Source organism: Asterias rubens, chromosome 19 (genome assembly GCF_902459465.1).
Source record: "Asterias rubens chromosome 19, eAstRub1.3, whole genome shotgun sequence".
NCBI classification, from domain to species: Eukaryota; Metazoa; Echinodermata; class Asteroidea; order Forcipulatida; family Asteriidae; genus Asterias; species Asterias rubens.
The window spans coordinates 7898509-7926028 of record NC_047080.1 but is presented as its reverse complement, the minus strand read 5'-3'; the positions used below and the strand labels follow the sequence as shown (position 1 = coordinate 7926028).

At 39.0% G+C, this 27520-nt stretch overlaps 2 protein-coding genes across 4 annotated transcripts in view; one reads left to right on the top strand and one right to left on the bottom strand.

The window, feature by feature from the left end:
* The window catches only part of LOC117302967 (laminin subunit gamma-1-like), a 50484-nt gene extending 36389 nt beyond the window's left edge, over window positions 1-14095 (top strand). The window contains exons 20-27 of the mRNA XM_033786971.1: window positions 99-233; window positions 984-1158; window positions 1298-1420; window positions 2534-2648; window positions 3254-3453; window positions 4207-4365; window positions 8976-9075; window positions 9880-14095. Coding sequence (XP_033642862.1) covers window positions 99-233; window positions 984-1158; window positions 1298-1420; window positions 2534-2648; window positions 3254-3453; window positions 4207-4365; window positions 8976-9075; window positions 9880-10148 — 1276 coding nt within the window. The 3' untranslated portion in view covers window positions 10149-14095. The remainder of the gene's footprint in view (window positions 1-98; window positions 234-983; window positions 1159-1297; window positions 1421-2533; window positions 2649-3253; window positions 3454-4206; window positions 4366-8975; window positions 9076-9879) is intronic.
* A 7199-nt stretch (window positions 14096-21294) lies between these two features.
* Window positions 21295-27278, bottom strand: LOC117303077 (zinc finger protein OZF-like). 3 transcript variants are annotated; one of them, XM_033787149.1, is made up of 3 exons: window positions 27193-27278; window positions 22865-23802; window positions 21295-22276 (listed from the first exon to the last, which is right to left on the bottom strand). In XM_033787149.1, exons 2-3 carry the CDS (start codon window positions 23370-23372, stop codon window positions 21381-21383), a joined length of 1404 nt encoding a protein of 467 aa, XP_033643040.1. In that variant the 5' UTR covers window positions 23373-23802; window positions 27193-27278; the 3' UTR covers window positions 21295-21380. The 3 variants fall into 3 exon arrangements, with proteins under 3 accessions (XP_033643040.1, XP_033643039.1, XP_033643038.1); XM_033787148.1 differs by having other exon boundaries at window positions 21295-22852; window positions 22937-23802; XM_033787147.1 differs by having other exon boundaries at window positions 21295-23802.
* Between the last annotated feature and the right edge of the window lie 242 nt (window positions 27279-27520).

Below are 27520 nucleotides of genomic sequence, written 5' to 3'. Positions count from 1 at the left end.
TTATTATTATTATTATTATTATTATTATTATTATTTTTATTAATATTATTATCATTATTATTATTAATAATTAAATTATTATTATTAATATTCAACAGGCAAGAGGTTCAGTCTAATGACATTGAGGGTGCCGCTATCGATGCTAAGGAGACATCAGAGGAAGCTTTGAGACTTGTTCAGGGAGGAGGACCCGACTCCGACATTGAAGGTCTGATTAATCAAGTCAAGGAAAAGTAAGTATTAGAGTCAAGTAGTGTCATGACTGGACAGTCTGGGAACTGGTGGTGGCAGAGTGTCGACCTTGTTCCCAGGGCACTGGTGGTGGCAGAGTGTCAACCTCATTCCCAGAGGTGATCGACCTCTCCGCACAATTGTCTTTTTCCCAGCATGCTGTGCTTGCGCTTAACTCCTGGAACTGACTCATTTCCATTTCGCTTTTTTTCCGTCTCTTTTGTTACGTCCAAAATATATCATCAAGCAGCATCGGGAAGCACTTTAATTACGATTTGATTTTAACATGTTAGTCGGGGGCTAGACCTGGTAATAGTCTTTGATTGAAGCCTTTGTTGTTAATTTTTCGTTCAGCGTGATGTCCATTATACATGTACTTCAATGTCATTGTCCCATTGCACCAAGAGAGGGCACTTTACTTAAAAACTGCATTAGAAAGCCACCATCTTGAGCCAAGACTAGGCGCAGATGGTCTTCCACACGTCGTGTGTTGTCTGTTTTGCGACAAGAAAACCAAATGGATGGCAGTCGACGAGGATGCATTGCGCTTGTGAAAAACGAGGACGAACAACACAGTGTTCCTATGTAAGAAGTGTGGCCTATGTTTATGTTAATGTTTTGTCTACGCTGCCGAACAAAGCCTGTTCTTTCTGAAGCACTGGCCCAAAATCCGGACAAGTTTTCCATTTTTTATTTTCATGACCCGCTCACACGCCTGTTTAATGAGGACTGATTTCCTTTTTGACTTGCAGCTACACCGATGCTGAAGATCTCTTCGCCACAGCGGCCATGTTAGCTGAGGAGTCTAAGAATAAAGCTGATGCAGTACACAGTGACTCCACAGCGTTGCTGTCCAAGTCTCGTCAGCCTTTACCCCTGTATAATGGAGACTCCCTCGTAGAGAATGCAGATGACATTAAGGAAGAGGTAGGTTCAGGAATGGGAACTTAATAATAACAATAATCGGCTTTTATAATTGGAAGTGTCCGGGCCGAGCGGTTAAGAGCACCGAAGTAACATAAGACATTCAATGATTGATTGTTGTTAATTTGTTTCATCCCCTCAGGCCCAGAGAATTAAAGATGAAGCAGCTACCATCAAAGCAACAAACCGTGATCTACTGGATCAGGTGGAGCAACAGGCGGATGAGGCCACTAAACTTCTTGAAGACGGAAACAAAGCTCAACAGGTCAGCGCGTTTATATACTCTCTTTCATACTAACTACGCTTTGCTCATATCAGCCAAGAGACTTCCGCGTTTTTGTTTGTGGGCTGGTCTCCGTTGTGAATGGCTGGTCCACATTTTATTTCATTTGTTTATGTCCAACATCAAGCAACAAGTAAGTTTACTGCACAACTCTTACACGGAAGGGGAACCTAGCATCTTCAGCTTTTTTGCGGGCTCTGCTTTTTTCCCTGTCTCCGCCTTGAATGACTGATCCACGCTTTATTTGATTTGTTTATGTCGGAAAACGATCATCAAGCAGCAAGTAATTTTACTGCACAACACTCACAAACGAAGGGGAACCAAGCATCCAAAAGCACTTTAATTGCACTTTGATTTTGACACATGAGTCGGGAGCTATACCCGCCAAAATGCTTTGCGTTATTCTTTGATTGAAACCGTTGTCGTTCATTCATCGTTTTAAAAAGCTTGTTGTCCCTTATACTTACCCATGTCATCATCCTTTTCCACCAAGAGGGGGCGCTTTACAAAAAAGTGTATTGAAAAGCCAACACCTTAAGCCAAGACTTGGGCACATAGTCATTCACGTGTGTGGTACCTGACAACCAAGATGGCGTGCACTTTTGTCGTGGACACAGGTCATTCTGGCGTGTCATTGTCTTTTTTTTTTTTTTTTGGGGGGGGTTTTACTGCGCCTTGAACACCCAGCAGGGTGGATATGTGCGCATTACAAGTCTTATTATTATTATTATTATTATTATTATTATTATTGTCGAGCGGTTAAGAGCACCGGATTCAAGCTCTGGTGTTTGATCAGCAGAGTGTGGGTTTGAGGCCCGGTCGTGACACTTGCAACATAACGTTGGGGAGGTAGTGCTTTCTGCTCTAACAGCCAGGCTTCGGACTAATGATACCCAAGCCTACATCCATATGGACTGTAAAGGAGGTAATCCTATTTCAGCCCTAGGAGTAGGCGTTACTGGCCCCTGGAACAAAATAATTGTAGCCCACACCTTGAAGTGGCCTATAGGCCTTCTGTGTCTGGCAACTTTCATAAAAAAAAAAATACAAAAATAAAATAATCAAGCATAATTGTTTGATTATTTGTTCTTATAGAAACTGGATCTATTAATGGTGAAGGCTCACTCTGCTGAGATGGAAGCAGATGCTGCTAAGAACCAGGGAGACGCAACTCTAGCTGAAGCTAAAGGTATCCTGGAGGACCTACTAGGTGAGTCAATCTACAGGGAGGTACTAAACAGAAATTGCTCCAGGCAAAAATATCGCCACGACGCCTGTTGGTTTCGTTTGTGCATACAGGCTTTTTTAAAGGGTTTGGGTACTTTTTTGTTGGACTTATTAAAATACAATGTCCACAGACTTACATCAAACTCACACAGTTTGAAGATATTGATAGTAGAAAGCTTCCCTTAAAATGTTACTTCCTGAGGTGCGGTAGTTTTTGAGAAATGAGTAAAAGAATGTCACAAAAATTGTGTTTACATGGAAAAATAATTTTCGACTCACTGAGACGGAAATTTTCTTAAAAGCGATACAACCTTTTGACACAATCCAACTCTTATTCAGGCCTGTAAGCTTCTTTTTGGAAAAGGCAAGGGCACCAAGGCATTTTCTCCTTGGTAAAGGGCACCCTATGAGGAAATTGTAAATTTCTACTGGAGCAATTAAAGGGCACCAAGGCAATGACCAGGGGGCACAGAGACAATTGCCTTCGTTGCCTCCGTGAAGTATCAGGCCTGCGCATGTAACATAAATGCTATTTCAGATACGTTTTTGCACCGATGCATCAATCTATGAAACTTTTTCCCCTACTAGGATTCAACGAGAAAGTGGAGTCAAGTAAAGAGGAAGCTCGCATCGCTCTGCAGAGGATCCCTGGAATCATTAATAAAATTGATCAAGCCAACGAGACTTCCATTGGAGCCCAAGGCACTATCGATGCTGCCGAGGAAGATGCTCTGAAAGCCAGGGAGGTAGCTGGGATGGCAGAGGCTAATGCCACTGCGGCATCAGAGGTAAATAGAACCAACCGGGGTCAAGTTTGGGTATGGATCAATGGTTAACGAGTAGTTGTTGAGTGGCGTACGTAGGGCATGCCAACACAGATGTTGAAGTGTGAACGACGGCAACTTAACACACATTTTCATTTTGTTGAAACTGGTCCACTCTGCGCTGTGCTACGAAAATGGCCAGTGATGCGACCATGCCCAGTAGGCTGGTTCCAAATAGTTGACTAGCGTAGTCCAACTGTGCTCGGCTAAACAGAGTTCGGGCAAATTTGGTGTGATGTTTCCATGAGGATGATTTGTGGACTGTATAATTCAGATTTCAGAACATGTAGGGTTGAGGATGAAATGAAGGACACAAAACACAATGTCCAAAGATTTACATTAAATTTTCACGGTTTGAAGATAATGATGATTAAAAGCCTCCCTTTTTTAATAAAGTTTTACTTGCTGAGGTGCTGTAGTGTTTGAGAAATGAGTAAAACAAGTCACAAAAATAATTTTTATCTCACTGAGATGAAAATCATTTTAGCATGTAAAACGTATTTTCGTGACATTGTTTTACTCATTTCTCAAAAACTACAGCACCTCAACAAGTAATATTTTAAGGGAAGCCTTCTAATATCATTATCTTCAAACGGTGCAAGTTTAATGTCAATCTGTGGACATGTGTTTTGTGTTACAAAAAAAAACCCAAACCAAACCCTTGTTATTGCCAGTTTCTTAAATAGTTCTCTATAACTTCATCCTCTTCCAATCCAGGGTGCACAGATCATTAAGCAGCAGGCCGATGACATCAATCTTATCGCCCAGGCACAGAACGACCGAGCGGACTTCTTGAAAGACAACGCCACCCAGACCATGATGGAGCTAGGAGCTCTTGAGACCCAGGCTGATGATGACTCAGAGCTCATCCAACAGGTTGGTACACACTTTCAGGTGGATATCACCAAGCCGTCTTAAACCAGTCTGTGTGCTATAGCTGGCTAACTGGTACACACTGTCAGGTGGATATCACCAAGCGGTCTTAAACCAGTCTGTGTGCTATAGCTGGCTAACTGGTACACACTGTCAGTTGGATATCACCAAGTGGTCTTAAACCAGTCTGTGTGCTATAGCTGGCTAACTGGTACACACTGTCAGGTGGATATCACCAAGCGGTCTTAAACCAGTCTGTGTGCTATAGCTGGCTAACTGGTACACACTCTCAGTTGGATATCACCAAGTGGTCTTAAACCAGTCTGTGTGCTATAGCTGGCTAACTGGTACACACTGTCAGGTGGATATCACCAAGCGGTCTTAAACCAGTCTGTGTGCTATAGCTGGCTAACTGGTACACACTCTCAGGTGGATATCACCAAGTGGTCTTAAACCAGTCTGTGTGCTATAGCTGGCTAACTGGTACACACTGTCAGGTGGATACCACCAAGCCGTCTTAAACCAGTCTGTGTGCTATAGCTGGCTAACTGGTACACACTGTCAGGTGGATATCACCAAGCGGTCTTAAACCAGTCTGTGTGCTATAGCTGGCTAACTGGTACACACTCTCAGGTGGATATCACCAAGTGGTCTTAAACCAGTCTGTGTGCTATAGCTGGCTAACTGGTACACACTGTCAGGTGGATATCACCAAGCGGTCTTAAACCAGTCTGTGTGCTATAGCTGGCTAACTGGTACACACTCTCAGGTGGATATCACCAAGTGGTCTTAAACCAGTCTGTGTGCTATAGCTGGCTAACTGGTACACACTGTCAGGTGGATATCACCAAGTGGTCTTAAACCAGTCTGTGTGCTATAGCTGGCTAACTGGTACACACTCTCAGGTGGATATCACCAAGTGGTCTTAAACCAGTCTGTGTGCTATAGCTGGCTAACTGGTACACACTGTCAGGTGGATATCACCAAGCGGTCTTAAACCAGTCTGTGTGCTATAGCTGGCTAACTGGTACACACTCTCAGGTGGATATCACCAAGCGGTCTTAAACCAGTCTGTGTGCTATAGCTGGCTAACTGGTACACACTCTCAGTTGGATATCACCAAGTGGTCTTAAACCAGTCTGTGTGCTATAGCTGGCTAACTGGTACACACTCTCAGTTGGATATCACCAAGTGGTCTTAAACCAGTCTGTGTGCTATAGCTGGCTAACTGGTACACACTCTCAGGTGGATATCACCAAGTGGTCTTAAACCAGTCTGTGTGCTATAGCTGGCTAACTGGTACACACTGTCAGGTGGATATCACCAAGCGGTCTTAAACCAGTCTGTGTGCTATAGCTGGCTAACTGGTACACACTCTCAGGTGGATATCACCAAGCGGTCTTAAACCAGTCAGTGTGCTATAGCTGGCTAACTGGTACACACTCTCAGGTGGATATCACCAAGTGGTCTTAAACCAGTCTGTGTGCTATAGCTGGCTAACTGGTACACACTGTCAGGTGGATATCACCAAGCGGTCTTAAACCAGTCTGTGTGCTATAGCTTGCTAACTGGTACACACTCTCAGGTGGATATCACCAAGCCGTCTTAAACCAGTCTGTGTGCTATAGCTGGCTAACTGGTACACACTGTCAGGTGGATATCACCAAGCGGTCTTAAACCAGTCTGTGTGCTATAGCTGGCTAACTGGTACACACTCTCAGGTGGATATCACCAAGTGGTCTTAAACCAGTCTGTGTGCTATAGCTGGCTAACTGGTACACACTGTCAGGTGGATATCACCAAGCGGTCTTAAACCAGTCTGTGTGCTATAGCTGGCTAACTGGTACACACTCTCAGTTGGATATCACCAAGTGGTCTTAAACCAGTCTGTGTGCTATAGCTGGCTAACTGGTACACACTGTCAGTTGGATATCACCAAGTGGTCTTAAACCAGTCTGTGTGCTATAGCTGGCTAACTGGTACACACTCTCAGTTGGATATCACCAAGTGGTCTTAAACCAGTCTGTGTGCTATAGCTGGCTAACTGGTACACACTGTCAGGTGGATATCACCAAGCGGTCTTAAACCAGTCTGTGTGCTATAGCTGGCTAACTGGTACACACTCTCAGGTGGATATCACCAAGTGGTCTTAAACCAGTCTGTGTGCTATAGCTGGCTAACTGGTACACACTGTCAGGTGGATATCACCAAGCGGTCTTAAACCAGTCTGTGTGCTATAGCTGGCTAACTGGTACACACTGTCAGGTGGATATCACCAAGCGGTCTTAAACCAGTCTGTGTGCTATAGCTGGCTAACTGGTACACACTCTCAGGTGGATATCACCAAGTGGTCTTAAACCAGTCTGTGTGCTATAGCTGGCTAACTGGTACACACTGTCAGGTGGATATCACCAAGCGGTCTTAAACCAGTCTGTGTGCTATAGCTGGCTAACTGGTACACACTCTCAGTTGGATATCACCAAGTGGTCTTAAACCAGTCTGTGTGCTATAGCTGGCTAACTGGTACACACTCTCAGTTGGATATCACCAAGTGGTCTTAAACCAGTCTGTGTGCTATAGCTGGCTAACTGGTACACACTGTCAGGTGGATATCACCAAGCGGTCTTAAACCAGTCTGTGTGCTATAGCTGGCTAACTGGTACACACTCTCAGGTGGATATCACCAAGTGGTCTTAAACCAGTCTGTGTGCTATAGCTGGCTAACTGGTACACACTGTCAGGTGGATATCACCAAGTGGTCTTAAACCAGTCTGTGTGCTATAGCTGGCTAACTGGTACACACTGTCAGGTGGATATCACCAAGCGGTCTTAAACCAGTCTGTGTGCTATAGCTGGCTAACTGGTACACACTCTCAGGTGGATATCACCAAGTGGTCTTAAACCAGTCTGTGTGCTATAGCTGGCTAACTCGTACACACTCACAGGTGGATATCACCAAGTGGTCTTAAACCAGTCTGTGTGCTATAGCTGGCTAACTGGGACACACTCTCAGGTGGATATCACCAAGTGGTCTTAAACCAGTCTGTGTGCTATAGCTGGCTAACTGGTACACACTGTCAGTTTGATATCACCAAGTGGTCTTAAACCAGTCTGTGTGCTATAGCTGGCTAACTGGTACACACTCTCAGTTGGATATCACCAAGTGGTCTTAAACCAGTCTGTGTGCTATAGCTGGCTAACTGGTACACACTGTCAGGTGGGTATCACCAAGTGGTCTTAAACCAGTCTGTGTGCTATAGCTCGCTAACTGGTACACACTGTCAGGTGGATATCACCAAGTGGTCTTAAACCAGTCTGTGTGCTATAGCTGGCTAACTGGTACACACTGTCAGGTGGATATCACCAAGTGGTCTTAAACCAGTCTGTGTGCTATAGCTGGCTAACTGGTACACACTCTCAGGTGGATATCACCAAGTGGTCTTAAACCAGTCTGTGTGCTATAGCTGGCTAACTGGTACACACTGTCAGGTGGATATCACCAAGTGGTCTTAAACCAGTCTGTGTGCTATAGCTGGCTAACTGGTACACACTCTCAGGTGGATATCACCAAGCGGTCTTAAACCAGTCTGTGTGCTATAGCTGGCTAACTGGTACACACTCTCAGTTGGATATCACCAAGTGGTCTTAAACCAGTCTGTGTGCTATAGCTGGCTAACTGGTACACACTGTCAGGTGGATATCACCAAGCGGTCTTAAACCAGTCTGTGTGCTATAGCTGGCTAACTTTACATACTCTCAGGTGGATATCACCAAGCTGTCTTAAACCAGTCTGTGTGCTATAGCTTGCTAACTTGAGACACATTTAGACGGTCTTCAAATCGATTGCAATACCACGGTCTATATTTAAAGCCAGTCTTAAATCTTACGCCTGTGCTGAGCTGGCTATAAACGGTCTTTGTTTTGTTTTAACATGGCGTTACATCCATTACTTGTTTAAATAATCGATAGCATTAACGAGGTCTGTATTTTTGTTCCCAGGATTTTTGTTTTCCTTCCAGTGTCACTAAATTGCTTAATTGTGACTGCAGTTCATGTAACCATGGAACTAGAAAAAAAGAACCATCTACGCATCCCAACTTGTCTGTTAGACTGCAGGCTGGTTGCCTTATGTTTGATCTTCGTTAACGTTTCAAAGCCATTGTCGCTGTCTTGGATAGTCTTGGATAATGGCGGCCGTCATAACTAGCCAAGCTTAGGAATGCTTGTTTGTGCATATATTTCACTACTGCTTACTGATTTTTCTCTAAGACCGGCTTATTGCAACATGCTTAAATGACTGACTAAGCTAAGACCGTCTATTAGGCCCAGATATCTGGCTATAACTGACTGGTCTTAGACCACTGGCTAAGACCGTTTTATTGCAATCCGCCCCTGGTCAGGGAGACAATGAGAATAGTCGCGGTGTTCTAGTTTAAAGGTGTGTCTCATCGTCAGCGTCCGTCCTTAAAGGGTCTGGGTACTTAGAACACAATACACAGTGTTCATAAATTTACATTATTCTTAGACATTTTGGAGATAATGATGGTAGAAAGCTTCCCCTAAAATATTGTTGATGTTATGTTTCTAATGTTTTTTTCTCTTTATGGCATCAGGCTCAGATGAAGGCAAACGATGCTAAGCGTAAGACTGACGAGGCTACTCAGGCTGTCCAAGGTGCTCTGGATCAAGTCAATCAAATCATGGATGATATCAGTAAGTCGATATTCAACAGATGTTTCAGCAGATTTACTTAAAGGCATCGTCGGTAATTGTCAAAGACCAGGGCCCAATTTCATGGCTCAGCTTACCGTAAGCACATAATCAGCGCTTACAGCAGGGAATTCTGTGCTTATGGCAAGCGTATTTCACGGGTTAGCGGCGAATTTTGGCTTATGCGGGTGGGATTCCACGTTACTATAGGCATTCTACGCTTACAAGGCTAGCGCAGAAATTCGGCGCTTGCATGTAAGTGGGGAATCGCGATCGTAAGCGCAGAATTCGGCGGTAAGCAGAGCCATGAAATTGGGCCCAGTATTCTCCCTTGACATGTGTGTTGCAACGCATAAAAACAGAGTGAACTTAATCTGTTAAAACTTTGACTCAATTAGTCCTTGAGGTTGCAAGAGAATAATGAAAGAAAAAACACCCTTGTCACACGAAGTTGTGTGCTTCCAGATGCTTGATTTTCGGGACCTAAAATTGGTCTCAACGTTTCGGTAACCTTCAAGGCTTTTTAACAGACAGTATTTTTCTGCAAGGTATGTAGGACTACGTTTGAATAATGAGACCTACTCCTTAACATAGCACCAATGGTTTACAAGTTGCTTTGGTGCAATATGCAGCCAGTCAAACCAAGAACACCGGGGCGAAGACTTTCTCTTTTTGCACTGGGTCATTTTACATGTTGAGTTCCCTTGACGAGAAGTTTATCCAAACAAACCAACAAACAAGATACACTACAGCATTTTTGATGTTAGAAACATCTTCATATAAAATCGTTTCCAAATCCACTTCCAGATGGCCTGAGCGATCTCGACCCCAATCGCCTCCGAGACATCGAAGAGGACTTTGGCAACGTGAAGCGCACCTTCGAGAGGGACCTCAACATCGACCAGGTCATGCAGCGCCTCGCAGACGCTGAGCAACAACAACGAGGCTGGATCAACACGTACCAGTTCTCTCTGGATGAACTCCGAAAGCAAGTTGCTAACATCCAAGACATCAGCGACTCCCTCCCCGACTTCTGTCCGAACAGTGACATTTTGGAGAACGCTGGTAGGCGTTAACGCTTGGCTTCTACTCCCCCTTCACTTTTTTTATTGTTTTAAAATCTCTATTTAATAAAATGAATACTTCAGTGTGTTTAGTCATATATTAACATTTTGGGTGGATCCATTATTGTGTGAGGGATTTTTTTTATTATAAAGGCATGTGTTTTTTTTTTTTCTTTCTTTTTTTTCTTTTTTATATTGTTGGATGAAGGAAAGGAATTAATGAGTACTTGATTTCATTATTAAAGACGTTCATAATCAATGCTGCCGTTAAACTCCCCCAAAAAATGTTGTCTACTAAACCTGGACTCGCAACTCTTATCAATGTTGGAAATGGAAATTGCTCAGCAAAACCCATACAGGGGACCAGTCTCAAAACATGAACATTACATGTTTTGCTTTGACTGGTATCATTTTTTGCTACTAGTACAGGAAATCCATGTTTTGCGTCATGCGTTTTGTGTAATGTTTAAAATGAAAATACATGTACACTCAAAGGAATACATATTGCATTGTGTGCTTAGGCGTGAGTTTTACCTTGTTGTCGCATTGCGCAATGCGCACGACGCATGGATCTCCAGTCTAAGTGGTGATATTAAATTTACCAAGCTCTATACATGTGACCCTGGAGCATGAGAACTAGGAAGTTCCAGAACTGACCGTTGAAAAAAAGAATTGCATATTGGTGCAACAAAAACAAGTAAACAAACACAAACAAACAAACCAAAGTATCAGAATTTTTTTAAAAGAACCATGCTGCCTTTTTAAAATCCCTTTTTGTACTTGTGGTGCTAATCTGAAAACAACATAATAAGAAGTCTAGCGGGATAAGTCTAATTTATATCTCTGAAGGTGCTATCAGTTTTTGTATATTCTCAGAAACATTGAATTTCTCAGATATTTTGGTATTTACATTTAGCTTGCATTTGTATTTAAAAAAAAGAGTAGATTTTTGCAACAATTTTCTGTGAGTTTGTGTCTTTTGGCGGGTGTAGGGCAGCTAGTTAACATGTACATTTTGGGTTGGTTCACAAAGAGTTAGTTAGAGTTAGTCCTAGGAGATATTAAAAACTTACGGCTAATCCTAAGCTAGGACGAGTAGCTTGTTCTAACTCAAGATAAGACTAGTCTTAACTCTTAGTGAAATCCACCCCTGTATCGGAGAGATTTTCTGAGCCTCATGTGAAGCTTAATTCAGGAAATGTTTGCAAAACAGAAAGGTACTGCTTGCTGTAGAAACTAGCTGTGGATTAGTCATCTATGTTTATAACACAATCTTATAAAGTTAAAGTTCATATTATGTAAGGACTTTTTGAATGTTTGCTTTTTTTTTGGTCTTGTGTGGAGCTACTCTTGTTTGATTTAAAGTTAACAACTTAAAGATCCTAACAACTTTTGGGCATTGAACTTTCAATTGACCTTTTCGTAGTTAAACCAAAAGTTATTAACAATTCTTAATGAAAGTTTCAACAAAATGGGTCTTTAAAAATTCTTGTAGTGCCTCTCATCTTTCATATTCATACTTTAAGAATCAAATTTGACGATTTAAAATCAAGTTTTGATCATCTTTCTTTTTTTAGCAGTGCTTTTAAAATCTATGAAGAAACGTTTTTGTACTTAAATTTGCACGGGTCTTTAACGCAACGTATAGAACACCATTGCTTCATGTGGTTTGACGTTTTTTTATAAAACAATCAATTAATCAAGTCAAGTATTTTTGTTTAAAAAAAAACATTCTGGATAATGCAAAGGAGCGTAACTCAAAGTTTAAGACAATATACAGCAAATAATCACAAACTATGCAATTAACATCAAATACAGTAAATAATAGCATTTTTAACTTCAAATGTAAATGATTCTTTAAATACTTTTTGTTTGTGAATGTAGACCAGGTTTGTACTTCTATAATATAAAACCTAACTACTATGTAGAAACATGGGTTCTTTTGTTAAGGGTTATACCGTTTTTGTTTTCTATTATTATTTTTGTCTTTTCTTTTTTTGTAATGCAAATAGAACATACTTTTTAGACGTAAACTATTTATTCAATCCAATATTTTAAGTGGAAAAAAACTCTAACAAAGTTTATGTACCTGTGTTAATAAAATCTGGTTTTTCATTGTGTAGAATGTATTGATTATAGCATTTGATATTTGTATTAGTTATTGCATTGCCTCATACACATATACCGTATAAGATGATCTTTTTCGTGGTGGATTCTATTTGGTTTTATTTGTCAGTACAAAACCTTAAAATGGTCAAGTATTCATGACGATAAACCTGGGACCAGTTTCATAGACATTAATGAACAATTTTCAGCCTTTTTTTCTCTTTTTCTGTTTTGATTCGGACTTTTTTGCATCTGCTTGGTGAAAAAAAAAACTCACACAGGCCTTGATAACGAGAACAAAATTGAGAACGTTCAAAAAGCACGCCCTCGATTGGTTAAATAAGCGTGCATGTATTCTGTGCAGAGCAATTCAACCAATAGAATGCATTCTCTTTGTGTCGATATCGTTATCATGTTCATTATCCCTGTAGTGTGACTGGCCTTTAAGTGCTGGAAGGTTAGCATGCCTTTTCCCATGCTTACGGTTAGCAGTTTTTTGAAACAGTAAGCACAGAATTGTCTGTTAAGCAGCTCTATGAAACTGGCCCCAGGTCATACTGCCAGAGACCCAGTCCCTTTTAGAATAGTGAGGTCCTTTGACAACCATTCAGGTTTCTAATACTAACCACCATTTCAGATTCTTAAAAAATCTGATTTTGTCTCGACTCGATTGATTTGTAATATTTCAGTCACCATGGTCAAGTGGTTAGACTGCAGGACTTGCAATCACAAGGTTGTGGGTTCGAATCCCCAGCTAACCGCTGATTTCAATGACTTGAATAAATATTGACGTCTAGTTACTGAATCACAATTTCTTGATTTGTGCAATTCATAATCATAGACGTTAAACCAATATTTGTATGAGAGAGATTGGTTGTTGCCAGCTTGGTGTTTGTAGCCCATTGTGGGAGTTTGTTGAGTTCCCTTGATGGGAAGATCATCTAAACAAACAAACAAACAAAGGCTGGCAAAATGAAAGGTTATGTTTGATGGATAAAATTATTGTAGCTCAAGTGAAATTAATTCCAACTCAATGCCAAGTTCAACTGTGCCTAGGATTTTAGTGAAGTATGTCCGTCTTTTGCTCATGCAAGTATTGTGTTCATGCATCATACAGGTTTGAAGCAATGGCCGCCATCTTGTCTACCATGAAATCAATTTTACACAAAATGTTCAGTACTTGAGACAAAACATTGAATCTTGTTCTGACTTTTGACTGCCACAATCAAAGGTGCTAAAATTACACAAGCTTATCCAAATTGTGATTACTTTGTACATAGAATACTTCATGTATTAACAAACTGTAGTGTAGCATGTGTATTAATGTTTTTTTACAAGAAAATTGAAGAAACCCCAGTTATTTATAAGGGATTCATATCTATGCAAAACCTACTTTATAATATCCTGTTATTTCAAATAAGATTGTTGGTACATTTGCAATTTTTTTCCTGCTTCTTTAAAATGCAGGGGAAAAAAGCTTTGTAAATGTGTTGGTTTTCCCCCTGCTGGAATGCTTTTGCTGCAAAACAAAATCACAATTCATGCTATTATAAGAGGCTAAATTTTGCACAAAATTTGACGGAGATAAGCCCTGAAAAAAAAATCATGCAATTGAGAGCTCAAGTTGATAAATCATGCAGGAGTAAACTCTATGCAATGTATTGGATAAATTATTTGATATCTTTGTCAAAACTAACCTATTAATTGAACAGTACAACCAAAAGTACTCTTTTATACCAAATTATGTACTAATGCTCAACACAATTACATATACATGTAGATTGTAATGTTTTGAGAGACAGTAGTTTGTTATAAATGTTATTTTTATGATTAAAAACCTTGGAAACTGGGAATGATAGTTTCTTGTTATAAATGTTGTTGTAATGACTCGATCACAATTAAATCACAAGTCCTACCAACTCTCCCCATATTCTGTAGAAAGTTCCCTGAAAATAAACCAATGTTTATTTTTACGTTGAATGTAATTCTGAATATCTTCCTGAATGTTGTACAGAACGCACATTATTGGTAGCTCTGCATCACAAGGAGTATCCGCGTGGTCCATCCAGTGGCGTACCTAGGGTAAATTTTAGGGGGGCATACATTTTTGTAGGGGGGCACTTCAGAACAAAGATGAAAGATGGAGCATGCAAGCGTGTAGCACGAAGCCGTTTTGGCATGGGGTCCGGGGCCCGCTTAAGGGCCCTGAAAAATTTTGCATTCTAAATGTGGTGCAATCTAAGGCCATTTAAAGGCTGAATTGATAAAGGAAACAGAACAACGTGAGGCTTTTCTCAAACTTGAGGCTTATCTCTTCTTCGAAGCATACTGATCAAAACGGCGAGTTGACCGACGGTTCTTTTTAGAACCACCCCAATTCATTCATAGATAGTCATTACATGGTGTTAACGTAAACCTTTCCATATTGAACTACATGCAAAGTTTCAAATCCTACTTAACTTGAGGCCTTGAAAGCCTTCCAAATTTGAGATGTAGAATAGCGGCCTTTTGGATCTGAGCAATACGTTAATTTCACTTACAAGACATAGTGGCGTATTCTTTCAAAAGGCATGTATTACACACGGAAAAAAGGTTTGGCCTGCTTGGAATAATATATGTTTTGCACCCATCCCCAAGCAACAAAGCTTGACAGGTAAAAACAGTTTATGTATTTTTTGTTAGCTTGAAACGATGCAAATTCACAAGGGACTTACCCCTTGTGCTTTTTTCATTGTTAAGCCTTAATTTGATCAAATGCTGGAATTACCCCTTGTGATTTTTTCAATTTTTAGCCGAAATTTAATAAAAATGCTGGACTGGTGATTTTTTTTAAATATTTAACCTAAATTTGATGAACTGGATTTAGCCCTTGTGATTTTTTCAATTTTGAGCCGAAATTTGATCAAAATGCCCGACCAACTCCTTGTGATTTTTTCAATTTTAAGCCGAAATTTGATCAAAATGCTGGACTAACCCCTTGTGATTTTTTAAATTGTTAGCCTACTTTTTATAAAAGTGCTGGTATAACCCCTTATGATTTGTTTAAAATTGTTAACCTAAATTTGATGAACTGGACTTACCCATTGTGATTTTTTTTCTTCAATTTTATGCCTAAATTTGATCAAAATGCTGGACTAACCCCTTGTGATTTTTTTAATGTTTAGCCTACTTTTGATCAAAAAGCTGGACTAACCCCTTGTGATTTTTTTCAATTTTTAGCCGAAATTTGATCAAAATGCTCGACTTACCCCGTGTGATTTTTCAATGTTTAGCCTAAATTTGATCAAAATGCTGGACTAACCCCTTGTGATTTTTTTCAATTTTCAGCCTAAGTTTGATCAAAATGCTGAACTTACCCCTAGTGATTTTGTTTTTCAACTTAAAGTCTTAATTTTGATCAAAATGCTGGACTAACCTATTGTGATTTTTATTTTATTTTTAGCCTAAGTTTTGATCAAAATGCTGGAATACCCCCTTTTGATTTTTTTAATTTTTAGCCTACTTTTGATCAAATGCTGGACTTACCCCTTGTGATTTTTATTTTATTTTCAGCCTAAGTTTTATCGAAAAATGCTGGACTAACTCCTTGTGATTTGTTTACAATTTTTAACATAAAATAGATGAACTGGACTTACCCCTTTTTATTTTTTTTTATTTTATGCCTAAATTTGATCAAAATGCTGGACTAACCGCTTGTGATTTAAAAAAAAAAGTTTAGCCTACTTTTGATAAAAATGCTGGACTTACCTGTTTCGATTTTTTCAATGTTAAGCCTAAGTTTGATCAAAATGCTGAACTTATCCCTTGTGATTTTTTTTTCAATTTTAAGCCTTAATGTTGATCAAAGTGCTGGACTAAACCCTTGTGATTTGTTAATGTTTAGCCTACTTTTAATCGAAATGCTGGACCTGGTGATTTTTTTTCAATTTCAAGCCTAAATTTTGATCAAAATGCTGGACTAACCCCTTGTGTTTTAATTTTTTATTTTTAGCCTAAATATGATCAAAATGCTGGACTAACCCCTTGTGATTGTTTTCAATTTTAAGCCTAAATTTGATAAAAATGCTGGACTTACCCCTTGTGATTTATTCTTTATTTTTAGCCTAAATAAGATAAAAATGCTGGACTAACCCCTTGTGATTTTTTCAATATTTAGCCTACTTTTGATCAAAATGCTGGACTAACCCCTTGTGATTTTTATTTTATTTTTAGCCTAAATCTTGATCAAAATGCTGGACTTGCCCCTTGTGATTTTTTTCAATTTTTTAACCTAAATTTTATCAAAATGCTGGACTTAACCCCTTGTGATTTTTTTCAATTTTTAGCCTATGTTTGATCAAAATGCTGGACTAACCCCTTGTTATTTTTGTATTTTTAGACGAAATTTGATCCAAATGCCCGGCTTACGCCTTGTGATCTTTTAAATTTTAAGCCTAAATTTGATAAAAATGCTATAATTACCCCTTGTGATTTTTTTCAATTTTTAGCCTAAGTTTGATTAAAATTCTGAACTTACCCCATGTGACTTTTGTTTTCAATTTTAAGCAAAAATTTTGATCAAAATGCTGGACTAACCCCTTGTGATTTTTTTCAATTTTTAGCCTAAGTTTGATTAAAATTCTGAACTTACCCCATGTGACTTTTGTTTTCAATTTTAAGCAAAAATTTTGATCAAAATGCTAGACTTACCCCTTGTGATTTTTCAATTTTTAGCCTAAGTTTGATTAATATTCTGAACTTACACCATGTGACTTTTTTTTTCAATTTCAAGCCTAAATTTTGATCAAAATGCTGGACTAACCCCTTGTGTTTTAATTTTTTATTTTTAGCCTAAATATGATCAAATTGCTGGACTAACCCCTTGTGATTGTTTTCAATTTTAAGCCTAAATTTGATGAAAATGCTGGACTTACCCCTTGTGATTTATTTTTTATTTTTAGCCTAAATAAGATAAAAATGCTGGACTAACCCCTTGTGATTTTTTCAATATTTAGCCTACTTTTGATCAAAATGCTGGACTAACCCCTTGTGATTTTTATGTCATTTTTAGCCTAAATCTTGATCAAAATGCTGGACTTGCCCCTTGTGGTTTATTTTCAATTTTTTAACCTAAATTTTGATCAAAATGCTGGACTAACCCCTTGTGTTTTAATTTTTTATTTTTAGCCTAAATATGATCAAAATGCTGGACTAACCCCTTGTGATTGTTTTCAATTTTAAGCCTAAATTTGATGAAAATGCTGGACTTACCCCTTGTGATTTATTCTTTATTTTTAGCCTAAATAAGATAAAAATGCTGGACTAACCCCTTGTGATTTTTTCAATATTTAGCCTACTTTTGATCAAAATGCTGGACTAACCCCTTGTGATTTTTATTTTATTTTTAGCCTAAATCTTGATCAAAATGCTGGACTTGCCCCTTGTGGTTTATTTTCAATTTTTTAACCTAAATTTTATCAAAATGCTGGACTAACCCCTTGTGATTTTTTTCAATTTTTAGCCTATGTTTGATCAAAATGCTGGACTAACCCCTTGTTATTTTTGTATTTTTAGACGAAATTTGATCCAAATGCCCGGCTTACGCCTTGTGATCTTTTAAATTTTAAGCCTAAATTTGATAAAAATGCTATAATTACCCCTTGTGATTTTTTTCAATTTTTAGCCTAAGTTTGATTAAAATTCTGAACTTACCCCATGTGACTTTTGTTTTCAATTTTAAGCAAAAATTTTGATCAAAATGCTAGACTTACCCCTTGTGATTTTTCAATTTTTTGCCTAAGTTTGATTAAAATTCTGAACTTACCCCATGTGACTTTTGTTTTCAATTTTAAGCAAAAATTTTGATCAAAATGCTGGACTAACCCCTTGTGATTTGTTAATGTTTAGCCTACTTTTAATCGAAATGCTGGACCTGGTGATTTTTTTTTTCAATTTCAAGCCTAAATTTTGATCAAAATGCTGGACTAACCCCTTGTGTTTTAATTTTTTATTTTTAGCCTAAATATGATCAAAATGCTGGACTAACCCCTTGTGATTGTTTTCAATTTTAAGCCTAAATTTGATGAAAATGCTGGACTTACCCCTTGTGATTTATTTTTTATTTTTAGCCTAAATAAGATAAAAATGCTGGACTAACCCCTTGTGATTTTTTTCAATTTTTAGCCTAAGTTTGATTAAAATTCTGAACTTACCCCATGTGACTTTTGTTTTCAATTTTAAGCAAAAATTTTGATCAAAATGCTGGACTAACCCCTTGTAATTTTTCAATTTTTAGCCTAAGTTTGATCAAAATGCTGGACTAACCCCTTGTGATTTTTTTCAATTTTTAACCTATGTTTGATCAAAATGCTGGACTAACCCCTTGTTATTTTTCAATGTTTAGCCAACTTTTAATCAAAATGCTGGACTAACCCCTTGTGATTTTTATTTTAATCTTAGCCAAAATTTTGATAAAAATGCTGGAATTAACCCCTTGTGATTAATTTTTTATTTGTAGCCGAAATTTGATCAAAATGCTGAACTTATCCCTTGTGATTTCTTTTTCAATTTTAAGCCTTAATTTTGATCAAAATGCTGGACTAACCCCTTGTGATTTTTTAAATGTTTAGCCTGCTTTTGATCAAAATGCTGGACTAACCCCTTGTGATTTTTAGCCTACTTTTGATCAAATGCTGATGATTTTTTAAATTTTTCGCCTAAATTTGTTTATGTTAATGGACTAAGCCCTTGTGTAATTTTTTCAATTCAACGCCTAAATTGAATTAAAATGCTGAACTTACCACTTGAAATGATGGACTTAACCCCTGTGATTTTTTATGCCTAGAATTGATCAAAATGCTTGACTTGCCCCTTGTGATCTTTTAAATTTTTAGCCCCATTTTATCAAAATGCTAGACTTAGGCCTACCCCTTGTGATTTTTTCAATTTTAAACCTAAATTTCCCTTTCACAGGTTTGTTATTTTATGCATTATGTTGAAATAAACCAAAGAGTGGTCTTTGACAATTACTATTGTGTCCAGTGTCTTTAAAGCCGGTCTAGAGCCAATACAAACAAAAAGGACAAACAAAGACTTCTCCGTTTTGGTTCTAACTTTTATCGTTATTTCAAATCATACTTCAGTCCTTTTCTAAACAACTACAAAATAATAAAAATATTGAGAGGCTAGAGACAAATGCCAGTAAGAACATGCCTACAGTACCCAACAATACATTATTTAAATATTTTGAACTAATCAAAACAGACACTGAAGTAAAATCTTCAACGAAAATATTTATTTTCGAAGGCAGCGGATGCCCTCATATCATGCACATAGTTTTGACCACATCTCAGATCAACGTATGTAACTCTTTGAACTATGACCTCCCCAAGTAGGATGAACAATAATGTACATGTATCACTCGGTGAAAAAACTCAAAACAATTGTAGAAGTAGATACAGGGTGTGTCCAAAAAGTGTATAGTTTTTGAGACACCCTGTATATATACATATATGTATCACTCAGTGAAAATTTGAAAGCAGTTGTTAACAGCCAGGGCCCAATTTTATAGCACTGCTTAACAGTAAGCAAATTTGCGTGCTTACTGTAGCAGAACAATTTGCTTAAGCCTTAGCGTATTTCACAGGTTAGCAGAAAAATTGGGCGGCCATATTGCGTGTTTACCGTGGATTTGCATTGTGACGTCAATTATTATCGTGTGGTAAGCACCGGAAGGTTAGCATGCCTTTTCATGTGCTTACGGTTAGCAGCGCTATGAAATGGAAATCACACAGTAAGCACAAAACCGGCCGCTAAGCAGCGCTATGAAATTGGATCCAGGGCTGGAAATTAACACTGGACTACAGGCCTGAGGCCAGTGGATTTTGATGTGGCCAGTAAACGCTTCCTCATTGTGTTATAGCTTTGTTAAAAACATAACTTACTATGAGTGTGATTTAATTCTGTTGATTATCAAAGGGCCAAGTGCACTTACACGACAAGACAAATGAGATGAGATAAATTTTCTCTTGGTGTTTGTTCAGCTCATTTTGATTCTGGCTTGGTAAAATAAAATCCGGTCCAATCCAAATTTTGAGCCACAATCTCCTTCAGATTTGTGGATATTTCCCCAAATTCGAGCCTCGACAGCTACATGTAGATGCCAATTGAATGCAACTTAACAAATAATCGAGCATGCATCGATATTAAGCATGCATCTTTTAAAAGGCAATTATTAGCATACCACTTTATTTGGTAACGAGTAATGGGGAGAGGTTGATGGTATACACATTGTGAGAAATGGCTCTCTCTGAAGTGACGTAGTTTTCGAGAAAGAAGTAATTTTCCACGAATTTGATTTCGAGACCTCCGATTTAGAATTTGAGGTCTTGAAATCAACCAACGACTTTGTGTGACAAGGGTGTTTTTTTCTTTCATTATTATCTCGCAACTTCGACAACCAATTGAGCTCAAATTTTCAAAGGTTTGTTTATGCATATGTTGAGATTACACCAAGTGAGAAGACTAGTCTATATGACAATCACCAATAGTGTCCATGTCTTTAAGCACAAAAATATGTTGTTTGTACAAACAAAAGTATGTCTCTCTATAAATGTCTTGCTGTCCTTTTAGATCGCATTTAAAAAAAGCATATCACATAGTTTGTCTTCAGTGAGGATTTATCTATTTAGAGTACAGTTTGAGCAACGGCTTTTCACAAGTCACAAACCTGTGATTATTCTTCAGTGTTAACACTTCTCACTAAAACTGCTTCGCAACAAGCATTAATGACACTGGGCACTATTGGTAATTGTCAAAGACCAATCTTCTCACTTGGTGTATCTCAACACATGCATAAAATAACAAACCTGTGAAAATTTGAGCTCAATTGGTCGTCGAAGTTGGGAGATAACTATGAAAGAAAACACCCTTGTCACACGAAAATGTGTGCTTCAGATGCTTGATTTCTGAGGTCTCGAAATCAAATTCATGGAAAATGACTTCTTTCTCAAACTACGTCACTTCACTTCAGAGGCAGCAATGGTTTATACTATCAACCTCTCCCCATAACTCGTTACCAAATAAGGTTTTATGCTAATAATTATTTTGAGTAATTACCAATAGTGTCCACTGCCTTTAAAAAGAATGATTTCTCTCCAATTACAAGCCAGTGTGGGTACGATGATGAATTGTCAGAAGTGTTTTACATTTTAAAGCTTTTCCACAAATGTTACATTCAAATGGGTTCGTTCGAGTGTGGACTTTATGGTGACTATCAAGTCCCCCTTTCACAGAAAATGCTTTTCCACAATCACAAACGAATGGTTTCTCTCCAGTGTGGATACGATGGTGAATGGTCAGAAGGCTTTTGAATTTAAATGCTTTTTCACACAAGTCACATTCAAATGGCTTCTCTCCAGCAGTGTGGACTTTATAATGCTGAACAAGTTGACCTTCAAGCGAGAATGCTTTTCTACAGAGGTCACAAATAAATGGTTTCTCTCCAGCAGTGTGGACACAGTGATGAAATGTCAGTTGGCCTTTTTGTGAAAATGCTTTTCCACAAAGCTCACATGTGAATGGCTTCTCTCCAGTGTGGACTTTATGATGCTGAATAAGTCCACCTCTCACTAAAAATGCTTTTCCACAAAGGTCACAAACAAATGGTTTCTCTCCAGTGTGGACACGATGGTGAACAGTTAGAAGGCTTTTGAATTTAAAGGCTTTTCCACAGAGGTCACAAACAAATGGTTTCTCTCCAGTGTGGACTTTATGATGCTGAATAAGTCCACCTCTCACTAAAAATGCTTTTCCACAAAGGTCACAAACAAATCGTTTCTCTCCAGTGTGGACACGTTGGTGAACAGTTAGAAGGCTTTTGAATTTAAAAGCTTTTCCACAGAGGTCACATGCGAACGGCTTCTCTCCGGTGTGGACTTTATGATGCTGAATAAGTCCACCTCTCACTAAAAATGCTTTCCCACAAAGGTCACATGCGAACGGCTTCTCTCCAGTGTGGACACGCTGATGGGTGGTTAGGTATGATTTTTGTGAAAATGCTTTCCCACAAAGGTCACATGCGAACGGCTTCTCTCCGGTGTGGACTTTATGATGCTGAATAAGTCCACCTCTCACTAAAAATGCTTTTCCACAAAGGTCACAAACAAATGGTTTCTCTCCAGTGTGGACACGTTGGTGAACAGTTAGAAGGCTTTTGAATTTAAAAGCTTTTCCACAGAGGTCACATGCGAACGGCTTCTCTCCGGTGTGGACTTTATGATGCTGAATAAGTCCACCTTTCACAGAAAATGCTTTTCCACAAATATCACAAGTAAATGGCATCTCTCCAGTGTGGACACGTTGGTGAACAGTTAGAAGGCTTTTGAATTTAAAAGCTTTTCCACAGAGGTCACATGCGAACGGCTTCTCTCCGGTGTGGACTTTATGATGCTGAATAAGTCCACCTCTCACTAAAAATGCTTTTCCACAAAGGTCACAAACAAATGGTTTCTCTCCAGTGTGGACACGTTGGTGAACAGTTAGAAGGCTTTTGAATTTAAAAGCTTTTCCACAGAGGTCACATGCGAACGGCTTCTCTCCGGTGTGGACTTTATGATGCTGAATAAGTCCACCTCTCAATAAAAATGCTTTCCCACAAAGGTCACATGCGAACGGCTTCTCTCCGGTGTGGACTTTATGATGCTGAATAAGTCCACCTCTCACTAAAAATGCTTTTCCACAAAGGTCACAAACAAATGGTTTCTCTCCAGTGTGGACACGTTGGTGAACAGTTAGAAGGCTTTTGAATTTAAAAGCTTTTCCACAGAGGTCACATGCGAACGGCTTCTCTCCGGTGTGGACTTTATGATGCTGAATAAGTCCACCTTTCACAGAAAATGCTTTTCCACAAATATCACAAGTAAATGGCATCTCTCCAGTGTGGACACGCTGATGGGTGGTTAGAAGGCATTTGAATTTAAAAGATTTACCACAAAGCTCACAAACAAATTGTTTCTTTGTTTTGTGGAGGATCTTGTGTCTCTTAAAACTGATCAATTGAGAGAAAGGCTCTCCACATGTTTCACAAATGAATTGTTTTTCTTCATCTTGAAGTTGCTGACAGTCTATTTGGTTTTTTGTTTGTTCGTACATGATGCAATATAGTGAGGAGTCTTTTCCACAAATGTCACACACTAAGTTAAGTATAGAAACTTCAGTGTAAGTCTACTTTTGGTTGAAAGCTATTCTTATTAATTGATGTTCTTGCTACACGATTCTAGGCTGAGAACATGTTTACACAACTGTTGTCCAATTACTCGTTATTTTTCTAATAAGATTCAGTCATAGTTGGGCAGACATCTTCACTTGCTTTGAGGTGCGCTACAGCAAATATTTTACGACAAGTCTTCTTATTTTAGGTCCTCGGTGGTGTCTTAGTTGATGATGAATATTTTCCAGCTGATTTATTTAGTTTGAGTTGCTGATGATCTTTCCTTACAAAAAGTCTTACAAATTGTAGAAAATTTGTTGTGTGTGTAATCTTTTCAATATCACCCGAGAAAATCTGGATTCAGTCATTCATCTGAAAAACAAACAACAAAGACAAGGTTAGGACAAAGCTTGGCAAGTTAAAGACACAATATACTATTGGTAGTGGTCAAAGACCAGTCTTCTCACTTGGTGTATCTCAACATAATTATGCACAAAATACCCAACCTGTGAAAATTTAAGCTCAATATTGGTCGTCGAAGTTGCAAGATAATAATGAAAAAAAAAAAAAACCTTGTCACACAAAAGCGTGTGCTTTCAGATGCTTGATTTTGTGACCTCAAAATCTAATTCCGAGGTCTCGAAATCAAATTCATGGAAAATTACTTCTTTCTCGAAAACTATGTTACTTCAGAGGAAGCCATTTCTCACACTGTTTTATACTATCAACTGCTTTCCATTAATCGTTACCAATTAAGTTTTTTTATTACTTTGAGTAATTACCAAAATTGTCCACTGCCTTAAGTTTGCCTTAAAAAAGGTCACACCAGTTTTGTTTTTTATAAAATAACATAAAAACTAACACTTTTGAAGAGGAGAAAATAGAATTAGCTGTTGCAAACAACTTACCAACCAAATGGACCGAGAGTATAAATGCAAAAAATAGTTAATGGCCTGACGTTTCGACCCTAGCAGAGGCTTTCTCGAAGGCTAAATGACAACACAACAAACATGAACAGGTAACTAAGTGAAGCATAAGCAGTGAAGTGGAAATATACATGAATGGGGTTAGGGGAAAGCATACATAAAAAAGCAGGGGGTAAACAATGAATAGGGGGACAAAAAGGGGGGGTGAAGGGAAGGGACTGGCTTGACCACAAGCAAGAAGATGGAAACACAAAGGACAACATCCAGGGTGGTGAGGTTGGGTAAAAAGTAATTTATTAGTGAATGAGGCTCAGGCTAAAAGGCTATGGGGAAAAAAGGAGACGGCAAAACAAAAGTTTTATTAGTCGTTTCCTTCTCGGATGTTCAGACCATGGGGTTGAATGGTCTGGAGGCGTCTAATCCAGAGCTTCTCCCTACTCAAACGCACAGTCCCTCTGTGGTTGCCTAGTGCCTCTATGCCCTGTAAGATCATGTCAGAAATGGAGTGATTAGGAAGATTGAAGTGATGACCTACAGGTGTATCTAGCTTTTGGGTCTTGACTGTAGAAACGTCAGGCCATTAACTATTTTTTGCACTTTTGAAGAGGCTAAGAAAAACTGTCATCTGTTTGACCAGTTCAGGAGATCAGTTGATTCTATTCCAAATTAGTGGCATGCCCTCATAATGCTAGCCCCATACTCCTGTTCATCCTCAAGGCCCAAGGACACAAACTTCAGAAACATAGTTTGCATGGACGTGGACTTCCTTTATCCAGTGAATGTCATGTATAGTGTCTTCAACAGCACAGAAAACCGGTGACAAAAATACCATGGAGCAAACTTATACTAAACTTGAATCATCACAATCAAAAAGGCAAACTCAACCCGTGCTTTCTTGCAAAGAAACATCCACTAATGTACATCAAGTAATGTCCAAGAGCAACCAAGGTGCTGCATTATAAGACTCTTCTGCGTCCAATATGCTAGTATCATCTGGGACCTACAACACTGCCAACATCGGCAAGCTGGAAATTGTCCATCGCAGGTATGCCAGGTTTGTCTTCCATGACTATACAGAACAGTGGAACACTAACAGCCATGCTTGAGCACCTGCAATCATGGCCATCCGTTCAGGAAAGAAGAGCCCTGGCGAAAGCTGAAAAATGTGGTTCCAGTACATCGTGAATGGACTGGTTGACATCTCTACGTCCTTCCTTCTACTCATAAATACAATGTTGCGTTCAACAGAACACAAATCAACCAAAGAACATTTTCCCCAGATGTAGGCTCTGGAACGCATTGCTTCAGCAACTTGTCGACAGCACCTCCCTGGACTGTGTCAGACAGCAGATACAGTCCTCTCAGATCCGTTAGCTGCCCTGCTGTTTTTAGTTCACCACTGCACTAATCATTTTGTCCTGCATCATGCAACAAGCACACAACACACACAGCACACAGTACGTAAAGGTCGTAAACATGCCATTGGAAGTCTGTACTTTCCAAGGAAGAAGTTGAAGTATAAAAAACAACAACGCAGGCAAATGAAAGGTGAAGTGCTTGGAAAAGCAACAGTGACCCAAATATCTCCCTCCTCGGAGTCCAAGTATTATTTTCTCACAAAAAGTAGAACAATAATTGGTCTAAAATCACGCAGTTTGTAGAAAGTTCAGTTAATTAGTTTTTTAACAACTTCACCAATTTTTTCTTGTTTACTAACTAAACAAGACAAATTTTGTGAAGTTAAACATAAAACAACTAATAACTGAAAACAAGAACAATGTTGTGAAGTTGTTCTTAAAAAAACTAATAAAAAGTAATAATTGATACCCAACCAGTGTGCCACCATCTTGCTGTAGCCCACCTTGTTGAGCTGTTAATGGCTCCGCTTTTAACATCGGTCTCATCACTGTCACCATTACAGTGGCGACAGTGATGAGACTGATAGTAAAAGCCGAGCCATTAACAGCTCATTAAGGTGGGCTACATCTTGCTGTAGCAAGATGTCCACCTCCATGGCCTATCTATCATGCCCAGGCCTCGAAATAACCCTGGTAGATAGGACGTCATCTGTCCGTGCTTTGGCATGATGCATGCAACGTACTTCTAGAAACTATAAGGCTCCCCCTGAGCCTTAAGTTATAGTTTCTAGAGTAGAAGTACATGCAACGGTGTCCAACCTGGGCTAGCCCCACTTGTGTGGCCAAGAATAGCTGAATTGGCCACACAAGTGGGGCTAATAACCTGGGCTAGCCTCGAAATTACCTATGGCACCTACCTACATAGTTGCGATATCGTAAACTCTCCTGCCGACGGCTACGCCGTCGGCAGGAGAGTTATGTTATCGCAACTAGCCTACTACCTACACAGTTCTGGCCATGGCGCCGTTGCCACTTACTTTGCTTTGAAAAAGTTTACGTATTCTGCCACCACTTCGACTTTTTCCTACGTTATGAAATAAATAATATCGTAGGAGGTCCTGTTTTCGAGGTGTCCCTAAAATCGTGGCAAATCTTTTACCTCTCTGTGCGCGATGTAAACAGTCCCTAGATAAAAATTGTGTGGTTTTATTTGCCAAGCACAAAGAGTCTCCTCTCCCTTGACCAAAACTTAGAAACACGTAAGGCTCCACTGGATATTTGCACTTGTAAATGCAAAAAGTTTGGTATTTTAGGCATTTCTACAAGGTACAAAAATATGTCATAATGTTGAGGCCATATAAAAATATTTGCCCACTGAAAAAGTTTCATCAAACACTATTTCAATTCACAAATCATTGTGGCAGAATACGCAAATTCATTACATTATGAAATTTTGTTCATTATTGCATGCCACAAACCTGTATCATGTAGCTCTCTTGAATTTGCGCATAATGAAAACGCCAAAGATCAGCGGAGAACCCGCCGGTAGATGGGTAGAGGTAGTCGCTGGTACGTGGTCCGGTCGCCGTCTACCCCCCTAATGGGACGCCGAAAGAAAAAAAATCGAATCAACACATCGATCGTCCTTTGTTTTGCATCGATTCAGTTACATACCAATGTAACGGGTGAGGAAGAATCCCATCTGTTACCGTTGACGGTTGACCATCCATGCGCAATAAACTAGATTTTTAGAGAAAATTGAATTGTGCAGTCGCCAAGTTTTACTTAGACGAAAGACGTTTTTTG

What these genes read in the sequence shown, in the direction of transcription:
- LOC117303077 (XM_033787147.1), bottom strand. Translation starts at nt 23,372, where the DNA reads ATGTACGAACAAACAAAAAACCAAATAGACTGTCAGCAACTTCAAGAT.